The following is a 21,339-nucleotide window of genomic DNA, read 5'->3' as shown; positions in this document are numbered from 1 at the left end:
ATACACCACCTACGGTTCGAACCGCGATACTCTCACTTCACCTTATGACACAAAACTATTTTTTCTGACATTTGATTAAATAGTAATTAGTAGCCTACACTTGTAACAACTAATGAAAGCTGTATTTTTACTAAATATACACTAACTTTTGATTTCCGATCACGCTTGGCAGTTAGACTGCAGTGTTTCCCACACATAGACTAATTCATGGGCGGTGCGCCACAGAATCAACACCGTCCGCTACATATTACGTTTTTTGGCGGCCGCCAAAGCAAATTTTCATCCCGCCAAAGCCTTATTTGATCGGTGAGTGATGTAGATGACAGACTGCTGCGCTTGTGACAGGGCGCATCCCAGCTAACACAAATACGTGACTGTTACGTAACTGCAACGTAATCTGGTGACCAAACTTTCGTCGTGGCAACGTAACTAGTTACGTCGTGGCAATCGGAAAAGTGAAATTCCTGGACGTAACTTTGTAAAGTTGTCAGTAAGTAACAGCGACGTCGTGGCAACGTTGCGGATCGACAGTCGTGTGTTGGTAACCAGTTGGTCATTTTATTTTTTAATAATATGGGCGGACATGCAGTGGTCTAATTTAACTTGTCCTCATTTGCCCAAAACTATTTTAGAGACTTTTTCAACGACATATGAAAGATACAGACTCAAAATTGTATTAATTCAGTCCATTTACTATAGAACAAAGCACAAACAGCAAAAACAGTATGCAAACAGGTTATACATTTAAATGAACAAGGTTTTCCCCAAAAGCTTGAACATCGAACTGCTCCTACACGTCTTCATTTTGCTGGCCCTAATAACGAAGCAAGAATAAGAAAAGAAAAAGCAGACAGTTTTGTTTAAAATCGCTCATATATTTTTCTAACCATGGTCACAAAGTTATGTTGTGGCAAGTGCATTATTTCCTTTTAAAATAATTTGATAACTTCATGACATATCACTATATTCTATAAAATCTTAGTTAGAATCTTAGAAATAATTTAATACGTTTGAAATATTTAATACATATTATTTTGTTTTTCTTCTTCTGAAGTCATGATTACGATGTCCATTTTTTTAAAAACTAGATGACTAGTAGGCCTATTTATGATTATTCCTGAAGGCAGCATTAAACCCCCAAAATGTCAGGTGGTGGTGCAACTGTCTGAACAAATGAACAGACTAAAAGAAAATAATTTAAAATGGTGTCTTAATAATAAAAAACTAAAAACTATGCCATCATTTTAGGTTTGAAGCCTTTCCTATAATTGTCAATTATATGAAAGGCTTCAAACCTAAAATGATGGCATAGATTTAATTTATTGTTTTTTATAAATATCAGTAGTTTTAAAGCTGTTGAGATAATTGAGAAACTTTTGTCCAGCAATTTGTATATTCTCAAATGGTATTATGAATTTTAAGGTAATAACCGTAAACATGATAATGCATCATCCAGAGGAGCCTATAACTGATCTCTTTGGCAGAGTGAAAAAGTTTGTAGAGCTCTCTCAAATACTGATAAAAACTGCTAATTTCAAGTATGGGTAGGTTGGTGGTACAATTTCCATGTCAGGTGGTACAACTCCAATACATCATATTTTTGTTGTACCGCCTGACATAAAAACTTGAATTAGTTTAAACACTTTAAAATATCATTAAAGGGGTGGTTTACTGCTTTTTTTCTTTGCATGATTGTGTTTATGGGGTGCAATATAACATGTCTTCGTATATTTTTTTTTATTTTTTTTTAGCCTTTTCATAAATTTCACCTTTATTGTAAGCCGCTTTCTCCTCTGTCATTTGAACGACCGGTTGACTTCCTGATTCTATGAAACCACTCCCTCAGAAACAGGCATGGGCTCAGATTGGTTAGTTGGGCCGGTGTGTTGTAATTGGCTAAACTGCGTAGTGCACGTTGTCCGGAAACTTCACGCCCATCACCTTTACGGGCGAAAGTCGCATGTGCTCCGGTCAAATGTAAATAATGGTGTCAATACTGCCGTCAGTTTGAGCCAGAGTCAGACCCAGAAAGCGGCAATGAAGAGAGTCAAGCAGAACCTCCCCAAACACACGGCTCTTACTAAACGTTTCTGAATGGTAATTTTTTTTAAAAATTATTATTCTATTATTATTCTATAATAATTTCGATACGCTGTTACTTGAAAATGCCACTGCTGCTTGTTAGCTTTTGAGATACAGGGTTTCTCCTGATTAAACTTTTAATATAACAGAATGAGTAATAAATGACTGAAATTTAATAAATGACTGACTAATACCGCAGCTGAAGTTTGCTGTTGCAATTACATTTTTTTTTTTTTTTTACTTTACACGTTTGTCTTATACACACAAAATAGCATCGAACTAACTGGCTAGCTACTAAACAAACCGCGTTGGCATTGGTTTATGTTCTTGATCAAATCAAAAAATTACGTCATAAAGTATACATGGAAAATACATTTACAAAATTAGTACATAATTACAAATTCAGGTTCAAAATGTTTGTACGCGTTTGTCATAGACACACGAAATAGCATAACTAAGTGGCTATAACGCCAGCGCTGGCATTTGTTTACGTCCTTGATAAAACTAAAACATTACGTCTGAAATTATACATTTAAAATGATTAAGTCTTACTTACAGGTTGTGGCCCAACAACGGCTGCCTCTGGGTTTAAAGTTGGAACTGCTTCAAGTTTTAGTAACAGTTTCTTGTTTAATCCGGCATTGAATTCGTGGAGATTCTGGAAGCTGTCTTCCGTAAAATGCGCAGCACAGAGAGCTAAATTACGATTGTAATGTTCAGGAACATAATCAAACATAAATTTTAGCCATTGTTGACGAACTACAGCGTCCGTAGGAAGCCGAGCACAGAAGACCTGACAGCTGGGTGAAAATAACACACTTTCGACGGCATGGCTACAGCTCTCCACTATTAACTCCTCTTCCACAAAGCCGCAGAAATATGGCCACGCCCACTTTTTTGCATATTCCAGAGGGAGGGTTGATGTAAATGTATGGGTTAGCTACGTATAAAACCCGGGAAGTATCTCGTTGTAGTCCCATTCGAGTCGTTTTTGTAGGCATTAAACTTCCTGATTTTTAAAAGACGATATCTCTGCTTACGTTGAACTTTCAACGCAGTAACTTTGCAGATACTGATCATGCACCAACAGCAACATTACACACTATTTAAAATGAAAAAAGTGAAATCGCAATTAACCACCCCTTTAAACATCTGAAAATTGTTTAAACACATTGTCTTCAAGGGTGTAGATGTCATTAGAAGTCTTCCCAAGTGAGGCTGGATCCGAACTGGAGCTGCTGTAATTGGCTGACGTTGTGGGTTGGTAATATGATGGTAATGAAATTTCGAGCATGCGACGTTGTAGTTATTACGTTGTCAGTTAGTAAAGTCATGACGTGACCAAAAAGTACGAATTCATTACGTAACTGTTACGTCGTGTGTTAGCTGGGATGTTACTGAAAGAACGAGAGAGAGAGAGCCCGGCCGCGCGCGCACTCTCACCGTCTTAACTGTCTTGCACTCCCTCCCTCGCGCATATTAATCAAAATCTTGAATTGACACGATAGTAAAAGGTCGGAAGACCGAAGCTTCATGTGGAGCATTGGGAGATTTTTTTTCCTGAATTACCGGTGTCGTGTGTATTGTGCTAATAAAACGTTGCCTTATCTTCTCTGAAAAGCGTTCCGCACATTCAGTCGAGACAAACCACACGTTCAATAAACCTACAAACCTATCCAGTGATTAAATGTTTACTGTGTTGAGACAAATCTTGTGCAATGTCCTAAACTGCCGGGATAATCACACACCGCGTACACGTCCGCTAATGACACCTCTGATTCGCGCACTAATGACTCCTTTGAACCGATTCCATTTAATGAATGGTTAAAACAACTGATCTATCCAACAACTCACCAGACGTCTGAATCGGTAATACTTAACTAGAGTTTAATAAATTGAACTTTATTGTAAACTACATTTAGTTAACATTAACTATTAATAAACTGCACTTCTACAGCATTTATTAATCTTTGTTAATTTCACCATTTACTAGTAGCCTTATTAAAATCAAAAGTTGTTAACATTAGTTAGCCTAATGCACTGTGAAGTAACATGAATAAACAAAGGATGAACAGCTGTATTTTTATTAGCTAAGATTAACAAAGATTAATAAATAATACAGTAAAAAGATAGTTAATGAGTTAAATTATTGGTATTGTTATTGAGTTAAAAGTGAATAGTGTTCTTTATTCTTGCTGGTGCCCTGCCAGGAGCCTCCTGCCCCCACAGCAAATCGAACCGAGGCTCCGAAACCGTGATATGAACCGAACCGTGGCATTGGTGTATCGTTACACCCCTATTTATTAGCGAATTCATACATCCGTTGCTTTGTGAAAAATAATGATTTCTCCGCCTTCTTTGTAAAAATAGCTTCAAGAGAAGTTTGTTCAGTTCTGATTTCTGCCAGTAACTCATCTGAAGGGGATGTGTTGTTTCTAACTCAAGATCGTGGAGCTTAACCTCAAGCTTTCTCTGATCTACTAAGCTCTCCTTTTTCAGGTTTGACACGTATGAAATAATTAGCCCCCTGATATATGCCTTTGCAGTGTCCCATATCAGATTGGGAGATACCCCAGGGGTTTTATTGTCTGAGAAAAATAGTTTAGTTTAGATAGTCCTTAAGATAACATTCAAAGTTTGGGTCATGTGCAAGCCCAGAAGGAAACCTCCACGCACCCCGATGATGTTTAACATTAGAGAGAGATAAATTAAGGAATACGGCCGCATGATCAGATATTACAATATATTGCAATTCAATATATTATGAAGGGAAGCTTTAGGTGAGAAAATATAATCTATAATTCTAGTGCTGGTTTTGTGTACTCCAGAAAAGAAAGTATATTCCCTCTGCCCAGGGTGTAAAGCCCGCCATGTATCTATTAAACCGATGTCCTGACACGTCTCATCCAGGGCGCAAGCCCCGCTAGATCACCTGACCTTATTTGTGTTACTTTAAAACTGTGAATCTCTAGAGATCATGGGCTTCCAGTGTTATTTTAGTGTTATTTATAGTATACAGTATTTAGCAATAACTTTAATTACCTTTTATTATTATTTTCAGTTTAAGGTTTAGGAATTGTCTTTTGAGTTTTGTTTTATATTTACTTCAGTTTTAGTAATTTTAGTACTTCAACTAACAAAGTGAAATGTTATTTCAATTAGTTGCCAAGGCAACATTTCTAAGTTCAAGGTTAAAGTTTCTCATCTAATATTTCTAAACAGCGGGAGGCGCTGCACATGCGCTCTAAAGAGCTCGTCAAACACTGGCCGACACCATAGCTGTGAGTGACAGCATCGCACTGGAGTCACTGCATGTGTAGCTCTCTTATTGTGCGGGGCTCCGTACTTATTACTCTCACTGACTGAGCAATAATACTTGCTTGAAAAACCCCAAATTTACCCTAAAACTATATATGCGTAAACATCAAACTTTTTAATGACCTAAACACTTTTAAGGAAGAAAATAGGCCTTTTTATGAGTCTTTATTAAGAAATAAGAATAATTTTTTTAAATTATTATTATTATGATTATTAAAGACGTCTGTCTATGTTATTCAGACTTCTCGCCGTCTAATTTTCTTTTTGTGTCTGTGCCCCTATTATAATACTAAGCTTGTTACAATTTGGTATAATGTTAAATTGTAATTGTAATGTCATCTTGATGTGATATTTTAGTTTTTCTTCATTAAAAATAAATAAATAAAAGAATACCTGGGTCTCTGAGGGTTATAATATGAGACTTGATGTTTACAGTAATAAAGTACAACAAACAAATCTGATTTTGTCCTTACAGGGACAACAACGGAAAAACTGGAGGCGAAATCCATTGGAGAGGCGATGGAAGAAGAAGAGGAGAAACGTCTGGACATAGAAGAGAAATACCAGGCCCAGATACGAAAGGAGGCCATTGAGAAAGCAGAAACCCAGCAGCACTACCAGACCGACAGAGTGAAAGGCCTCCATGTGTGTGTCTTACGGTATTAGAGCACAAGTGTTTTTCTGTGGTGAAATGTTCGTAGAAACGATCCTCTGGGCAGAATACAATTTCTTAGAGAAGAAACTCATGGGATGGTTTACGTTGTCTACGCCTGATTGCAAAAGTACGGCACCGGCGCCTACGCTGCTGGCGTCCACAGCAAGCTGAAGGCGATGAAAGAAGAGGAGAAGAAACGTCTCGACATAGAAGAGAAATACCAGGCCCAGATACGAAAGGAGGCCATTGAGAAAGCAGAAACCCAGCAGCACTACCAGACCGACAGAGTGAAAGGCCTCCATGTGTGTGTCTTACGGTATTAGACCACAAATCGTCGTGCGGAAAAATAACTGAAGACTTTGTGGCGAAGAACACCGCTCTCATTGTTGAGGAGAAAAACCAGATCCAGAAATACGCCGATCAAGTCATGGAAACCGCCGAGAAGGCAGCGAGAGACATCTACCCGCTCCTGAAGAACAAGCGTCAGTCCGCGGATACGGCAAGAGCACGCTAGGGTTTTTTTATTAATATCCAGTTCTCCTGTTGCTCAGTTTACTATGTGACACAAGGTAAGGCTATTTCGATTCTTTGCATTGAGAGAAATTAAAGATAAAGACATCAAAATAATAATAAAAATAGAATTCACTTGAACAATATTTTTCAGAACAGAGACTGCTAAACGAGATGAGAACAAAAGCCGCCACATCAACTGTAGTTTCGTAGGTATAACCGGACAAAATATGAATATTAGCCAGGAAAAAACAAGTGGCGATGAAAAAACTACTTTTTATTTTTTAAACAAGCATGTAAACAGAACACCTTATCTCAAAGTTGAGGGAATTCAGCTCGGCGGAAAGATCTTTTTTTTTTTTTCATGCATTAACTCGTGGGGCAACTTGTTGAGGTGTTAGCCATTTGGGCTGTGAGTGCTTAATTTCCCCAGTAACTTACAACAATAGATGGAATACTTGTTTTTTGTTTAATAGAACAAAAGGAAAGTGACTTTCCTTTGGGGGACACTGATTAAGCAGGGTCCCGGCGGATCCTTAAAAAGTCTTAAAAGGTCTTGCATTTGATTTTTAACATTTAAGGCCATAAAAAGTCTGTCTTATTTTTGCTTATGAAAAGTCTTATTTTTACTTATGAAAGGTCTTAAATTTTAGATGACACTTTGACTTAGACGTATCTAAATGCTTTCCAAATGAAAACTATCTGATTAGCGTACGTATTATTTTATTATTATTCTATCTTTGTGGATTTGCTTGTTCACGTGACAATTCGCGTCATTTACGGCAGCGTATTAGCCTGCGTCTGTCTCCTGCACGCGAGAGGAGAGGATAAGAGAACGAGTAAATGTCAGTTCAATAATAAGTTAATTCTTTGTGCTTAGGATTGTCTATGGACTATGATGATATTGTAATCATTGTTTAAACTACGTACGAGGCACCGCGAGTTCGAGCCGACATCGCGTTTGTCTCTCATGCTTGCTTTCACTGTGTGATGTGTCAGTGCAGTTATAGATATGTCCCCAAATGAGTTTTTGTCTTATTATATTAATATCATATTATATTAGAATATCACGAGCAAGAGTGCCGTTTTCCTGTGCACAATTGCAAATGTGCTATTTATTTTATACAACAGTTAAATTAACAATAAAGTTAACATTGTGTGTTACTTTTTAGACACAATATTGTCTATATTGTTTGTTTCCCCCTTTATTTCGCCGACGAGAATTTCATAATGAAACTGTAGTCCAACAGACAGCGATTAATTTTTATTTTTTTTACTGAAATACGCATTTTGAGCGAACCATTTGATTCTATGAATGAATCAATTGTTTTTTTAATGAATTAGCCGTTTGAACAAATCGGTTGAATAAATGACTCCAACAACTCTCTTATTAAGACAGTGACTTGCCACCACCTACTGGCGGGTTTAGTTTCATATTTAAAGTACCCTTTAATTAAAATGTTAAAATTATAAATCATTTCATATTTAATGAATAGTTTTATTTATGCAATTGTAAATTAAGTGTAAATATAGTAATGCCAGTTCGGATGCCGCTTCTGTGTCACCTCGGCACTGCAAGGATGGATTTTAATTTAATTAATTTGACAGTGGTACGGTGTTATTGTAATATAATTTAATTTGAATGTTAGAATTTGACACAAAAGGTGATGCATACCTCTAAATACGTTTAGAAATAAATTCCATATTTAGGTGAAAATGCCCCTGGAAATCAATTTAAGGGCAAATATTGCCCCTTAATAAAAAAATTTGTTTCGGTCACTACTGTGAACTGACCACTGCATAGAATATCTTTGTGAGTCTGCTGTCAACAACAGGCCTAAACCAGCCATGGTACCAGTACAAAATCAGTAAAATATCATCTAATTATTATCAACAAAACTTTGAAAATATCAAGATATATTTTTGTTAATATTGCACACCCCTAATGTACGGTATTAATTTTGATTTCTTCAGGTCTTTAAAAGGTCTTAAAAAGTGCAGATACCCTGTTAAAGGTGCATAGCGCAAGATTCTGAGTTTTTGCACAACTTTGCCACCTCTGGCGGCAAGCGAAACTGCAGCCAGAGATGTGCACCCTCATGGACCACACGCACACTTGCACGAGCACGAGCTGTTCATAACCAAAGGAGCATCAGCCGCAAATCTTTTGTTTACAATCATAATGTCTTCAGAGGTAATAAAGTTATAAATCTGCAAGTCATTTTAATTATGTGAAAGGAAAGGCAATTGAGTAAATTACACACTTGTGTGTGAGGGAAAAACGGGGGTAGTAGAAAACTTCGTTTTTTATTTCCATCTATCTCCATGTTGAACTGTGTTATGTGTTTACTGTATCCACTTATGATTGTATTATTATGGAAACACGTTCATGAACAATATAAGTTGTTACTAAATGGCACTATGACGTTACCATAAAAGCCAAACAGGCTAATCTGCCGAAGATTTGCGGGGGTTTAGCCTGTTTTATTGATCTGCTAAGTAGCATATTCCAATAGCCCTAGAGCAGACCGGAGATCTCTCCATTTGTTGAAAGCCTTCCCTATGTTTACTCTCGTCTTATTCCGACGCCTGTCTGAGTCCAATTTGGCCCTTTTGGTTGCACTAGACAAAAGTTTTCTTTTTTTATCTTGCGTGGAGTTTGCGTTGGTGTTTGAAAACAACTACAACTTGTAGTCTACAAGCAGGTCTCTTACAATCCATCTTCTACGGAGAATGCCGGCGAATACACAAACCTGCCAGACATAGCTATGTGAGCGTGCCGTGAACGCGCATGACGTCACGCCCAGTCTCAAAGTCCGGCCCGAATCCCTCTTATTTATTTTACTTTACAGGATTATAGAGACAATCTCAGTGATCAGAGAAGGGCTCATTCAGCCCATCAGGCAATTGTTTAAGCATGTATGGGTTAGAAAACGGGTATTTTTAACATGAAAAGTTGCTTAATGCACCTTTAAGTAAACTCACAGCCTTAAATGTTATCCTACAGCACAGGCTTCATCAGTAATGGTGTTAGGTCATACTGTAAATGTAAAATGCCCTCATGCGGTGACTAATGAATCAAGCAAATGTCACTTCTGTCACCTCCTTCAGAATTTGAGTTGTTTTATTGATGGTTCAGCTCAAGAAACAAGCCGTTAGAACTTAAGTGGCACGGACCACATAAAGTGATGTTGATTAGAGCAGCTGAAGTGTTGTGTCAGGGAAGGAAAACTTGGACTCATGTGTCACACTGTAGAGTTGTTCCTCCACCTGCAGGGATAGGATAGGGCAGACACATGGACCAGTGAGGAGCCCAGGGAAGAACCGAAAGCAACAGGCTTCGGGGGCCAAACCTGCGGTGAAGATTTCCCTTATAGGCCCTCCCCCCTCCACTAGTCCATCCTCACCTCACTGTTCTTTAGGTGTCTCATGAATTAAGAATTAGGGAAAGAAGGAACAACAAATAGCAGACTCCGATTGAACAGAGGATACAACCCTAATGTTTGCAGTCTTTACAACGAATACTGCTCTGTTGCCGTTTTCTCTTTTGTTTTCTTTCTTCCTCTGTGCAGATACCACTGGAAGGCTGTCCTGAGACCCATATGCACCGACCTCCTCACCTGCGTATGAAAACGACTCGACCCACTGCTGAGCCAACAAGAAAAAAAAAAAACGCAACGCAGAGACTGGATCATCAGTGGATAACTTCAGTCATCCATCAACACGATCAAGATTGCCGTACTACTAACCATCATGTGCATCGCGCAAAGTGTAGACTCCAGAAACAACATATTCTTAGAGCTGATGAACATGTCAAGAACGCCTTGTTTGCTGGAGAGAGCGTTGCATGGCACACGCACCTTCAGCTTCTGCCACAAACAAAGATGGCTGCATTCCAGGACTCACGTTTGCACAAACATGGTGGCCAAGAACTTTTGGAGCTTTAATCCCGTCTCACAGGGTTAATGGATCCAACAGAGAACTTGAACAAAATCCAACAAGATCTTTCAGCAAAATTCCACCAGATGACTGAAAGGTTCACGAACCCTAATTGCATGTTTGTTTCTGTGTCCGCATGCAATTACAGAAGAACTACACAGATCCGAAGCTATGTGCCTGTAACGATCACAAGTTACAAGAATTAACTTTTAAGTGTCTAAATTTGTATTTTGTGAGAGTTTTTAAGAACTCTCAAACGGGGGACTGAAGAATAACACATTTTAGGAATCTATTTCAGATATGCTTTCTTACATAAACATCACAGTGAAGAATACCGTTTTTAGCATTTGAGGCATAGATGAAGATTAAGTCAAGCAATTCAGGTGTTGGACATTAGCTTTTGTCTTTATGCACTTCCTGACCATTAAGCTCAAGATACAGCGGTGCTTTTGTCTCTATGATAATGTTAAGGTTTGAGCAATCAAGTCAGGATGATTGGATTAGCAATACAATAGAGTGTTATATGCTGATTGGCTCGGTTTCTCTTGAGCAATCTAGATAACCTGCCATACAGGTTTCTGCTGGAAAGAATCAACTCCTCCCTACTTTCCACTCCCAGAAGTCCCTCCTTCTAAAATGGCTATACAATTGCAATGCAAACTGTTACAGTTCAGACTGTTTGGACGAACGTGCCGCTACGCTCAATAAAGAATAACTTCTGCTTGAACGTGATCCAAACGTCTCCTGGTCTTTGCTTAGAAGAAGGAAGTGTTTCCTACACCACGAAGGCCCGACCAGCTACAAAGTAGGCAACCTTTCCTGCTTTCCTCGTCGACTAACGGCCACAGCTTCATTCTGCTGTCTCTGTCGGCCTTGCAGAGATCCTCTCTAAAGCGCAGAGCATTTTCCCGTAGATGAGCGAGTGTTTGGCTGCCGCCCGCACTGCTGCTCTGTGTGTACGCGAGAGAACTGGATGATTACACCGCGGGCAGAGTTCACTTTCTTCACACCAACACGATGCACAGTGGCGATCACATCCGGAAGACGGTCAGCTCTGGCAGTCATTTCTGACAAATGCCAACCACTTCTCTCCGCACATTTCTCTCATCGATGTTTTCTGACAGGCCGTGTAATTTCAAACTCCAACGTCTGGAATACCGCTCCAATTCAGTGATGCGCGACTCCAATGCGCCGATCCGGTTGCTCTCTTTCCACAGTGATGACTGGACTTGGGAAACTTTGGTCTTCACCTCATTCACATCATCACACACGCGTTCAGCTTTTCTCTCAATCCGGCAATATGGAGGTGTTGACCGCAACTATCGACTCCAGCTTATCAGGAATGGCTTTTATAATAACTTGGAAATATGTTGTCGAATGCATACAGTTGTGAGTTGGGAGATGGAGAAACCCGAAGCAGGCCTAGTGTTGTCCAGATCTGATTGGCAGCGTGTGCAGGACGGTGTGAACGGAGTGAATCGCCACAGCAGAAGTGTCATAGCAGCGGCTGAACAGCGGGAGGCGCTGCACATGCACTCTAAAGAGCTCGTCAAACACTGGCCGACACCATAGCTGTGAGTGACAGCATCGCACTGGAGTTACTGCATGTGTAGCTCTCTTATTGTGCGGGGCTCCGTACTTATTACTCTCACTGACTGAGCAATAATACTTGCTTGAAAAAACCCAAATTTACCCTAAAACTATATGTGACCCGTCACAGAAAGTAGGGACACAAGTCGGCAGCACAACTTTTGAGCAAAATAAGAAAGAAGCGTTTTTTTCCGAAACTGGTGATTTTCGCTTTTTTGCAGAATCTGTTAGTTGAGATCACGAAGAAGCCTCTCCATGTTTTAGATATCAATATTGGTATATTTAAAATCGTACATTTTTAGGTTGAAATCGGCTTGTTTTCTGAGATTCTAGCTCGCAGTAGGGGCGTGTCATTGTCTGTGTGTATTTCCATACTGGATAAGCCGGCTTTTGTTTCTTTTGTTATTGCCCCCGCCCTCCAAGGGAACAGCGTGGGTAGGACTGGGCGATATAATATCGATATAAAAAATATATTGATATATTTTTTTAAATGGGATATGGAATTAGACCATATCGCATCGATATAGTTCAAAGTTGTGCTGTGATCCTTGCTGCAAGCTGCTGCTGAGTGCTTTTGTAGCAGTCTGCGTCTCAACAGGCCAGTGTACAACGCGACAAATACTCACATAAAATGTTTACGCAGAGGAACAGGACACTGCAGTTCTCAAAAGTTCATTATTTGCATGTGCTTTAAAGCCTTGCCGGTTAAACATGTCATTCGCTGCTGATGCGCTGTTCTAATGTGCTTTTCTGCGCACAAACAGCCGACGCGCGCATGCACTAAAAGCCTGTCTAACAGCGCCTGGATACTGGACTGAGTTATCTTTCGAGTCTTTTTTTTTTTTTTTATCAAGGTGTTTTTATTTAGTTTTACAAGTTGTAGTTTACAGCACAGCATAAATCCAACAAACCTAAACCCCATCCACCACCCACAAATACCAGACAAGCAGTGTTTACAGTATGAAATACATAGTTCAATATACAGAGCTCACATAGCCAGATTTAAAACAAAACAATAAAAACAAAACAAAAAACACAGGGGTTCACATTGCTATATTGTCTGCTTCCATATCTTCAACAAACATAAAGAAAGGCTGCCATATGTTGTATAATTTTCTAGTAGACCCCCTTATTGTGTATCTGACCTTCTCCAACTTGATGTGATACATGATTTCTCTAATCCAATGACTATATGTTGGAGGTGCAGGGTCTTTCCATTTCAATAATATCAGTCTCCTAGCTATGAGAGAGCAAAAAGCCACCATTATTCTTTCCCACATCTCTACATGGGAGTCTGTCCGAGTTACACCAAAAAGTGCAATGAATGGACACGGTGTAAGCCTTTTTGCAAAGATCTTAGAAAAGGTCTCAAAGATGGGCTGCCAGAAAGCGTAAAGTTTTGGACATGTCCAGAACATGTGTAGGAGAGTGGCTGGATCTTGCCCGCATCGATCACAAGTGGGGTCTATATCAGCATAGATCTTAGAAAGTTTCAATTTAGACCAGTGCAGACGATGCACAATTTTAAACTGAATGACAACATGTCTAAGACAGATGGAAGAAGAAAAAATTCCCTGTATTATTCTGTGCCAAGTGTCATCTGTGATTTGCTCATTTAAAGGTAGGGTAGGTCAGAATTGTCTAAAAAAACTTTTATTCAAATTAGTTTAAACTGTCTTTATATACCAATACATAATTAAAATGCAAGTACTCTGAAATAGAGAGTATAAAAAACTGAGTGACTCTAGTGTATTTAATCTTCAATAAACACAGCTCATTAATTCCATTCACTCCCACCTAAAAACGGGTGCGCGACTGCGCGCACGTGGGCAGAGCCAGTAATAACGGCGGTAGTCATGGCGACGGAGAGTGACAGTCGCGCAAGCCAATCACTTGTTTCGTCCCGAATGGAATTAATGAGCTGTGTTTATTGAAGATTAAATACACTATAGTCACTAAATTTTTATACTCTGTTTTTCAAAGTACTTACATTTTAAAGGGATAGTTCACTTTAAAATTAAAATTCTGTCATCATTTACTCACCCTCAAGTTGTTTCAAACCTGTATTAATTTATTTCTTCTGCTGAACACAAAGAAAGATATTTTGAAGAATGTCAGTAACCAAACAGTAGTCTGTACCCATTGACTTCCATAGTAGGAAAAAAAAATACTATGGAAATATCAAAAAATACCAATCAACTGTTTGGTTACCCACATTCTTCCAAATAACTTCAACAGAAGAAAGAAACTTATTCAGGTTTAAAACAACTTGAGAGAGTAAATGATGACAATTAAACATTTGGGGAGAACTATCCATTTAATGTTAATAAAACAACATGTGCTTTACAGCTTTACAGGGGGAGCTTTACAGGGGGTATGGCTTATCTAAATGAGATGTAAATGAGCCCTATTGTCACTCCCAGCAGCAGAGAGGTGAGAACTGCTCAATCTTTAGAGGCAGATTTCTCCAATTTGAATTTTTTTGAGTGCCTACCTTCAAATGGCCACAACTTCTCCAAATATTATCAGATTTCCATGTGTTACACATCGTTGGAAAGCTTGGAGACTACACTTTCAGAATCTGTGAATAACTCAAAATGCCCCAGAACCGACTTGTGTCCCTACTTTCCGTGACCGGTCACATATATGCGTAAACATCAAGCTTTTTAATTACCTAAACATTTTAAGGAAGAAAATAGGCTTTCTTATGAGTCTTTATTAAGAAATAAGAATACTTTATTTAAATTATAAATTATTATTATTATGATTATTAAAGACGTCTGTCTATAGAACCATTATCAGACACTTATTGTTTTTATATAGCCTTATTTAGACTTCTCGCTGTCTACTTTTCTTTTTGTGTCTGTGCCCCTATTATAATACTAAGTTTGGTATAATGTTAAATTGTAATTGAAATGTCATCTTGATGTGATGTTTTAGTTTTTCTTCATTAAAAATAAATAAATAAAAGAATACCTTGGTCTCTGAGGGTTATAATATGAGACTTGATGTTTACGGTAACAAAGTACAACAAACAAATCTGATTTTGTCCTTACAAGGGACACCGACGGAAAAACTGGAGGCGAAATCCATTGGAGAGGCGATGGAAGAGGAGAAGAAACGTCTGGACATAGAAGAAGAGAAATACCAGGCCCAGATACGAAAGCAGACCATTGAGAAAGCAGAAACCCAGCAGCACTACCAGACCGACAGAGTGAAAGGCCTCCATGTGTGTGTCTTACGGTATTAGAGCACAAGTGTTTTTCTGTGGTGAAATGTTAGTAGAGACGATCCTCTTGTTGTTCTAGAACGCTCTGAGGCTGGCGGAGGTCCTGAAGGAGAGAGAGGCTCAGATCGAGCTCAAGCGCATGAGGCAGAACGCCAGCAGAGCCGTGGACAGAGAGATCTCGGCCCGAATGGCTTGCAGAGAAGAGCAGGCGGTCCAGCAGGAGTGACAGAAAGCACTGCAGAGGAAACCAGACCAACTGGCCATTTCTGAGAGCTTGAAACTACAGTAAGGAGAAATTAAAGTGCATTTATGCTTCAGTGCATACACAGCTAACACAAATATGCTCTAAGAACTTTTAGATAACGTTCCAATTAAGATATAAATGTTATTTCTGAATGTTCCCTAAACGTTCAAAGTGTCAACAACACTTAAAATGTTTTTTTTTGTTTTTGTTTTTTTTAATACATCAAACATGGGAATGTTAGTATGATATGCTGATACTATAGGTAGTAGAGATGCGCAGTTGGCGGTTACAGATCGGGCGGATGACGTGACGAAAAATAATATTTAAATTCAATTCGGGAGGGCGGTTGAACCAATCAAATGAAAAATATATGTATTAGGGCTGGGGGAATTAACGCGTTAATTTTTGCGATTAATTTGAAATGTTTAACGCGTTAAAAAAAAATTACGCAGCACCTTTTTTTTGCCTCGTTTTAATGATTTCCTGCTGCGTCTGCTATTAAACAGGCTGAAATATGCCGCCCCTCCGTGTTCGGCGATCAGGTTTCATTCTCGCGCAGGTTTCATGAGCGGGTCTTTTCCGCTCAGTATGTGCGTCGCGTTCTGTGCTCCGCGCTCGCGTGTGTGTTGGCGCGCTCTGTCGTTAACGGCCCAGCAGCGGCGCTCTCTCCGTTCCGTGTGTGTGTGTGTGTGTGTGTGTCGGCGGCTCTGTCGTTAATGGCCCAAAGGCTTCAATCATGTACCAAGCACTTGAAAAGTAAAGTCCACTCAAATGACGTGAAATTTCTCTGTAGACTTCTGTTTGCTGAGCTCAGCTGGTATAGTCACAACAATGGTAAAATGACCTGCTCTGGTAATAATAGCTTTGTAGGACTATATTTTGTTTTGATAATCATTAAAATAATAATAATAATAATAACCTGTTAAATTGATTATGTTGATTATTGAAAAAGAATAATATATTGATATATTGATGTTTAATATTTTAATATAGGGCTATTTTCTGTTCCTTTTTTTTTTCCTGTGTTGTTTAATTAGGTGATTCTAAGTTTAAATATTGATGATTACAAGCTTGGGGGAAACGCAATTAATTGCAATTAATTACAGAAAATGTGCAATTAATTAGTTAATTTTTTTTAATCGATTCCCAGCCCTAATATGTATACATTGTTAAATATTGTTATCTGACTATACCTACATAAAAAAAACAGACTTTATGTTCGTTCAAAGAGGGATATATTTATTTTTCTAATTTAAGTTTGTGGGGGTGACTGAGCCTAAAGGCTTAGCTACGATATGCCGGTTTTTCCCCGTTTTTTTTTTCCAACTGTTTGCCAAAAAATGCGGCTATAGCCTAATATTATGCCTACTACATTAGGAAATGTATTTATTTATTTTAATAATTTTTTACTGCCTGTTGTTTCTTTTGGCATATAAAATAGGCATTGTCTGATAGAGATATCAATAAAGGTTCATCTGTGTCGCAGAATTGGTGTTTCTGATTTCTACAAGCTCAATAACATCCACAGCAAAAAATAAAGAAAGTAGTTAGAAACCTGTGCCCATTAATTAGATGTGCAAGGCAAGCAGTTTTTGGGGTTGTTGGACAATTACAAATGTGAACATGCACTGTTGTGCGGTGGAATGTCATCGAATTCCGGAATGAATAGTCGGTGTTTCTTTAATATCGAGGCTCTATAGTTTGTTATATGATTGTTAGCCCTGTTGTTGGTATAAAATGAATTGCACTGTGCCTGAAAAAGACGCGCTCTCCGTACTCTTCCCGTGCATTCAAAATTAACGGGAGTCTTCAGAACATGCTCGTCCTATAGTCGTCACCCTGACATGACGGTGCGTACATTAACGCCCATAATGTAAATTACTTATTTTATTCGAGCTTTCGACATTTCGACATTTGCTAAAAAATAAAGTGAAATAGGCATACAGCAGCGCCTTGCATCGCCCAATCAGCGGATGGCGGGCGGGTCCGGTTTTGAAAATTGGTCAAAAACGTTGGTGCGGATGGATGGCGGACGGATGATGAGTTTTGTGATGTGGTTGCGGATGAAATAGTAGCCCATCCGCGCATCTCTAATAGGTAACACTTATTGAATTATCTGGTTAAATCTAGCCAAGTTTCCACTACTAAAAATATTGAAGTTGAGATTACATGAGAATTTTAAGTTGTGTATGAATTATCTTACTCAAATATTTCAAGTTAAAAGCAATTAAAATGTATGATTACAAAACAAAAATCTGCAAGCTCTGCTTACTTACACATTACATTTCTTAACTTAAACAATTTGATGTAACTGATTACCTCAAATTATTTGAGTTTTGCTAACTTATTCGGGTGTATTTAATCAACTAGAAACTGCTCTAAGTGTTTTTCAAATTCAAACGTGCTTGCAAACCAGTTCCAATCTTTAATTTGTCTGTGAAAGGTATTTTGGGAACATTTTATACAAATGTAAATAAATTAGTATATAATCCTAAATTCAAAATAAACTAATTCAAAAGATTGTCACCTGACATAGCATTTGACATCCACATTCTTACAACTTGCTCATTCATGAATCACATCTAACTGGGAAGGTTATTGAATTAAAGTGGGAAGCCTGGAGAAAGTATAATTCTTTCCACTGCTTGCTTTGTCTCAGAACTGGGCTTGTATTTGTCTTTATTTTTGCTTTAGAGAGCGTCAAAGACACAGAGAGACTGTTATACAGAAGTTAGCCGTGCAGAAGCAGGAAGAAATCAGCAATGAGGAAGATATCATCGCAAAAGCAGTCGCTGAACGTGAGGCCAGACGGGCCCGAGTGCGGCGTGAGAAAGAAGAAAAACATGCAGCCATGTGGAAATCTGTCTCTGCACACAGAGAGTCCAGGGTAAATGACATGTTCCTAATGTTTTTATACATGTAAACATCTTTAAATCTCCGCTCCGCGTCATGCCTACCAACGGCCCTCAGCTGTTCCACTGTAAAACACGGCTTCGCGGGGCTTATTGCCTAATTTTACCACAGTGATGCTGGGTTTATGAGCATCACACTGTTTATATATAGAATTTGAAATGCATTTGTTGAAATAAACATTTTTCTCAACTCTATATCAGAGGCAAGAGCTGGAGCGAAAGGCAGAGGAAGAAAAACAGGAAGCTCTGGAGATGCTGAATGCAAAGAAGGAAGCCGATCAAATCTTCATGGAGAAGCAAAAATTTCAAGCTCAAAAAGCTAAAGAAGAAGGAAAAGCACTCCAGTGCACCTACATACAAGAAATGGTGGGTACAGCTCTTATTGTGTTTTATTTTATGCTTTGAACTCATAATTTCTCTCTAATGCAACATTGGTTTTGTAAAGGCTGAAAAACATGCAAGGGATCGTCGTGCTGAAAGAGGACTGAAGACTTTGGCTCAATCCCAGTTCACCCCTTGTTTTCGAGTGTACCCCTTGGCCCTTAAAACAGAGTTACAGTGGCCAAGGGGTTGAAATATTCCTCTACGAAGTGGAACAACCCTTCATAAACCCGATACGTCATCAGTCGTCGCTGATGGCTCTGACGTTATGGAAGCGACGAGGTTTTACTGGATTTCTGGAACACACCAAGCCGACGCCGACGAACTAGCGCTGATGAAAGCCGGCTGTGTTGTCGCCTCGCGTCGGGGTAAAAGCTGCACTTGAACACACGGAGAACTACAGCCGACGGTCAGCTAGATCGGTGTTCTGCGCCTGCGTGTAAATGTGACAACGGTCTATTTCTGCAGATATATTCGTCATGCAAAAAGGGAAACCGACGCTGCAGACACAAACCGTAAACATAGCAGTGCGTGCTTACCGTTTTGAATATCAATCCTGCTACACACTTTCTTTATTTCACTCCGCTCATGTTAATATTGAAATATTCACCAAGGAGCACTCAGGTCAGATGACGTAACATTAGAACAGCTTCTATCTGTGCCGGTTTGACTTCTTTGCTCGCTGTTTTGCTATTATTCTCGTGCACTGACTCGTTCAGTAAGCTGAACAGCCAATCAGAGTTCCCTCTTTCACCGACGCCGATTCAACACGTCAAATCGGCCGAAACAAAGCCGACGAGGACCAATGTCGGCCGACCGTTGGCTTGGTGTGTTCCAGGCTAACGACACCAATATGCCGTCCTCCACTGTGGCAAGCTCTGTCGTATGGGCTGCTGTAGTGTAAAGCGAAAGCAAATGTTTCAATGTGAAATACATGGCTATATAATTGAGTTATTGACTGTGTTGTGTTTACACGATAACCACGCGATGCTGGACCGATTCACTCGCTTTATAAAGACGTGAGAACAAATGCTTTTTACTTTAGCTTAACTTCATTAACGTTACCAGGTAACTAACGTTAGTAGCGAAGCAAGCAACACTGTCTGCCTGGTTACCGAGGCAACATGCTAGCGGATGAATTAGCAATCTATTTTTTATGATTGTTTTGAAGAAAACCACCATATTAGGAAATACTTACATTTGTGACTTTCTTTCACCGTTTGTCAAGTCAAGTCAAGTCATCTTTATTTATATAGCGCTTTTTACAATACAGATTGTATCAAAGCAGCTTCACAGTGATAACATGAAAATAATACAAAAAAAACAATTTCATCATCATCCACCTTTAAGGCAGATCTATAATATTGTTGAATATTAAATGTCCCCAACTAAGCAAGCCAGAAGGTAAGGCAACAGCGGCAAGGAACCAAAACTCCATCAGGGACAGAATGGAGAAAAAAACCTTGGGAGAACCCAGGCTCAGTCGGGGGCCAGTTCTCCTCTGGCCAATGAGTGAACAGTGTATGAAGTTCAGAATGAATCAGAGTATTTGTCCAGTTCCGGTTGGTTGAAGTCGGAATGGAGAGGAGGAGAGACTGGTTGACACTTCAGGTCAGCGGCGTCGTCGTCGTGTCCTGGCGCTGGTCCTTCATCAGATCTGGATACGGCCTGGTTCCGGTGGACAGCGGTAAACCTCGGGATAGACAGAGAGACTAATATTAGCGTAGACGCCATCCTTATTATGATGTACCAAGTACATCAGGATTTACGGGAAGTGTTCCCGGTCCCGGCTGTTCTAAACTATGCAGCCTAATTATATAAGTCTATAATGTGTTATGTGTATGCTAGGCCGAAGAGATGTGTTTTTAGTCTAGATTTGAACTGACAGAGTGTGTCTGCTTCCCGGACAATGGTAGGAAGACTGTTCCAAAGTTTTGGTGCTAAGTAGGAAAAGGATCTACCGCCAGCAGTCGATTTTGATATTCTAGGTATTATTAACTGACCGGAATTTTGAGATCGCAGTAGACGTGAAGGACTATAATGCGTTAAGAGCTCGCTCAAGTACTGCGGAGCTAAACCATTTAGTGCTTTGTAAGTGATCAGCAATATTTTAAAATTTATACGATGTTTAATAGGCAGCCAATGCAGTGTTGACAGAACGGGGCTAATATGGTCATACTTCCTGGTTCTAGTAAGAACTCGAGCTGCTGCGTTTTGAACTAGCTGTAGTTTGTTTATTAAGCGTGCAGGGCAGCCACCCAGTAGAGCATTACAATAATCTAGCCTTGAGGTCATAAACGCATGAACTAATTGTTCTGCATTATTCATTGAGAGCATATGACGTAATTTAGATATATTTTTAAGATGGAAGAAAGCGGTTTTACAGATACTAGACACATGACTTTCAAATGAAAGATTGGTATCAAAGAGCACACCCAGGTTCCTAACCGACGACGAAGACTTAACAGAGCAGCCATCA

At 39.3% G+C, this 21,339-nt stretch overlaps 1 protein-coding gene across 5 annotated transcripts in view; it reads left to right on the top strand.

Moving 5' to 3' along the window:
• Window positions 1-21,339, top strand: part of LOC306988486 (cilia- and flagella- associated protein 210-like) — a 61,264-nt gene that overhangs the window by 7,808 nt on the left and 32,117 nt on the right. For 3 of the 5 annotated variants that reach the window (XR_013795418.1, XR_013795419.1, XM_079593492.1), the window contains exons 5-6: window positions 18,262-18,454; window positions 18,681-18,845. Coding sequence is in view for 3 of the 5 variants with exons in the window: in XM_079593492.1 (XP_079449618.1) it covers window positions 18,262-18,454; window positions 18,681-18,845 (358 nt within the window). In the remaining 2 variants the exon portion in view is untranslated. Of the gene's footprint in view, window positions 1-18,261; window positions 18,455-18,680; window positions 18,846-18,924; window positions 20,086-21,339 lie in introns of those variants that run through there. The other 2 variants (XM_079593493.1, XM_079593491.1) reach the window with 1 other exon arrangement.

The sequence above is a fragment of the Phoxinus phoxinus genome (genome assembly GCF_949152265.1).
Source record: "Phoxinus phoxinus genome assembly, chromosome: 20".
Taxonomy (NCBI): domain Eukaryota; kingdom Metazoa; phylum Chordata; class Actinopteri; order Cypriniformes; family Leuciscidae; genus Phoxinus; species Phoxinus phoxinus.
Note: the sequence above shows the minus strand (reverse complement) of the source record. Positions and strands in the feature narration are given on the sequence as shown.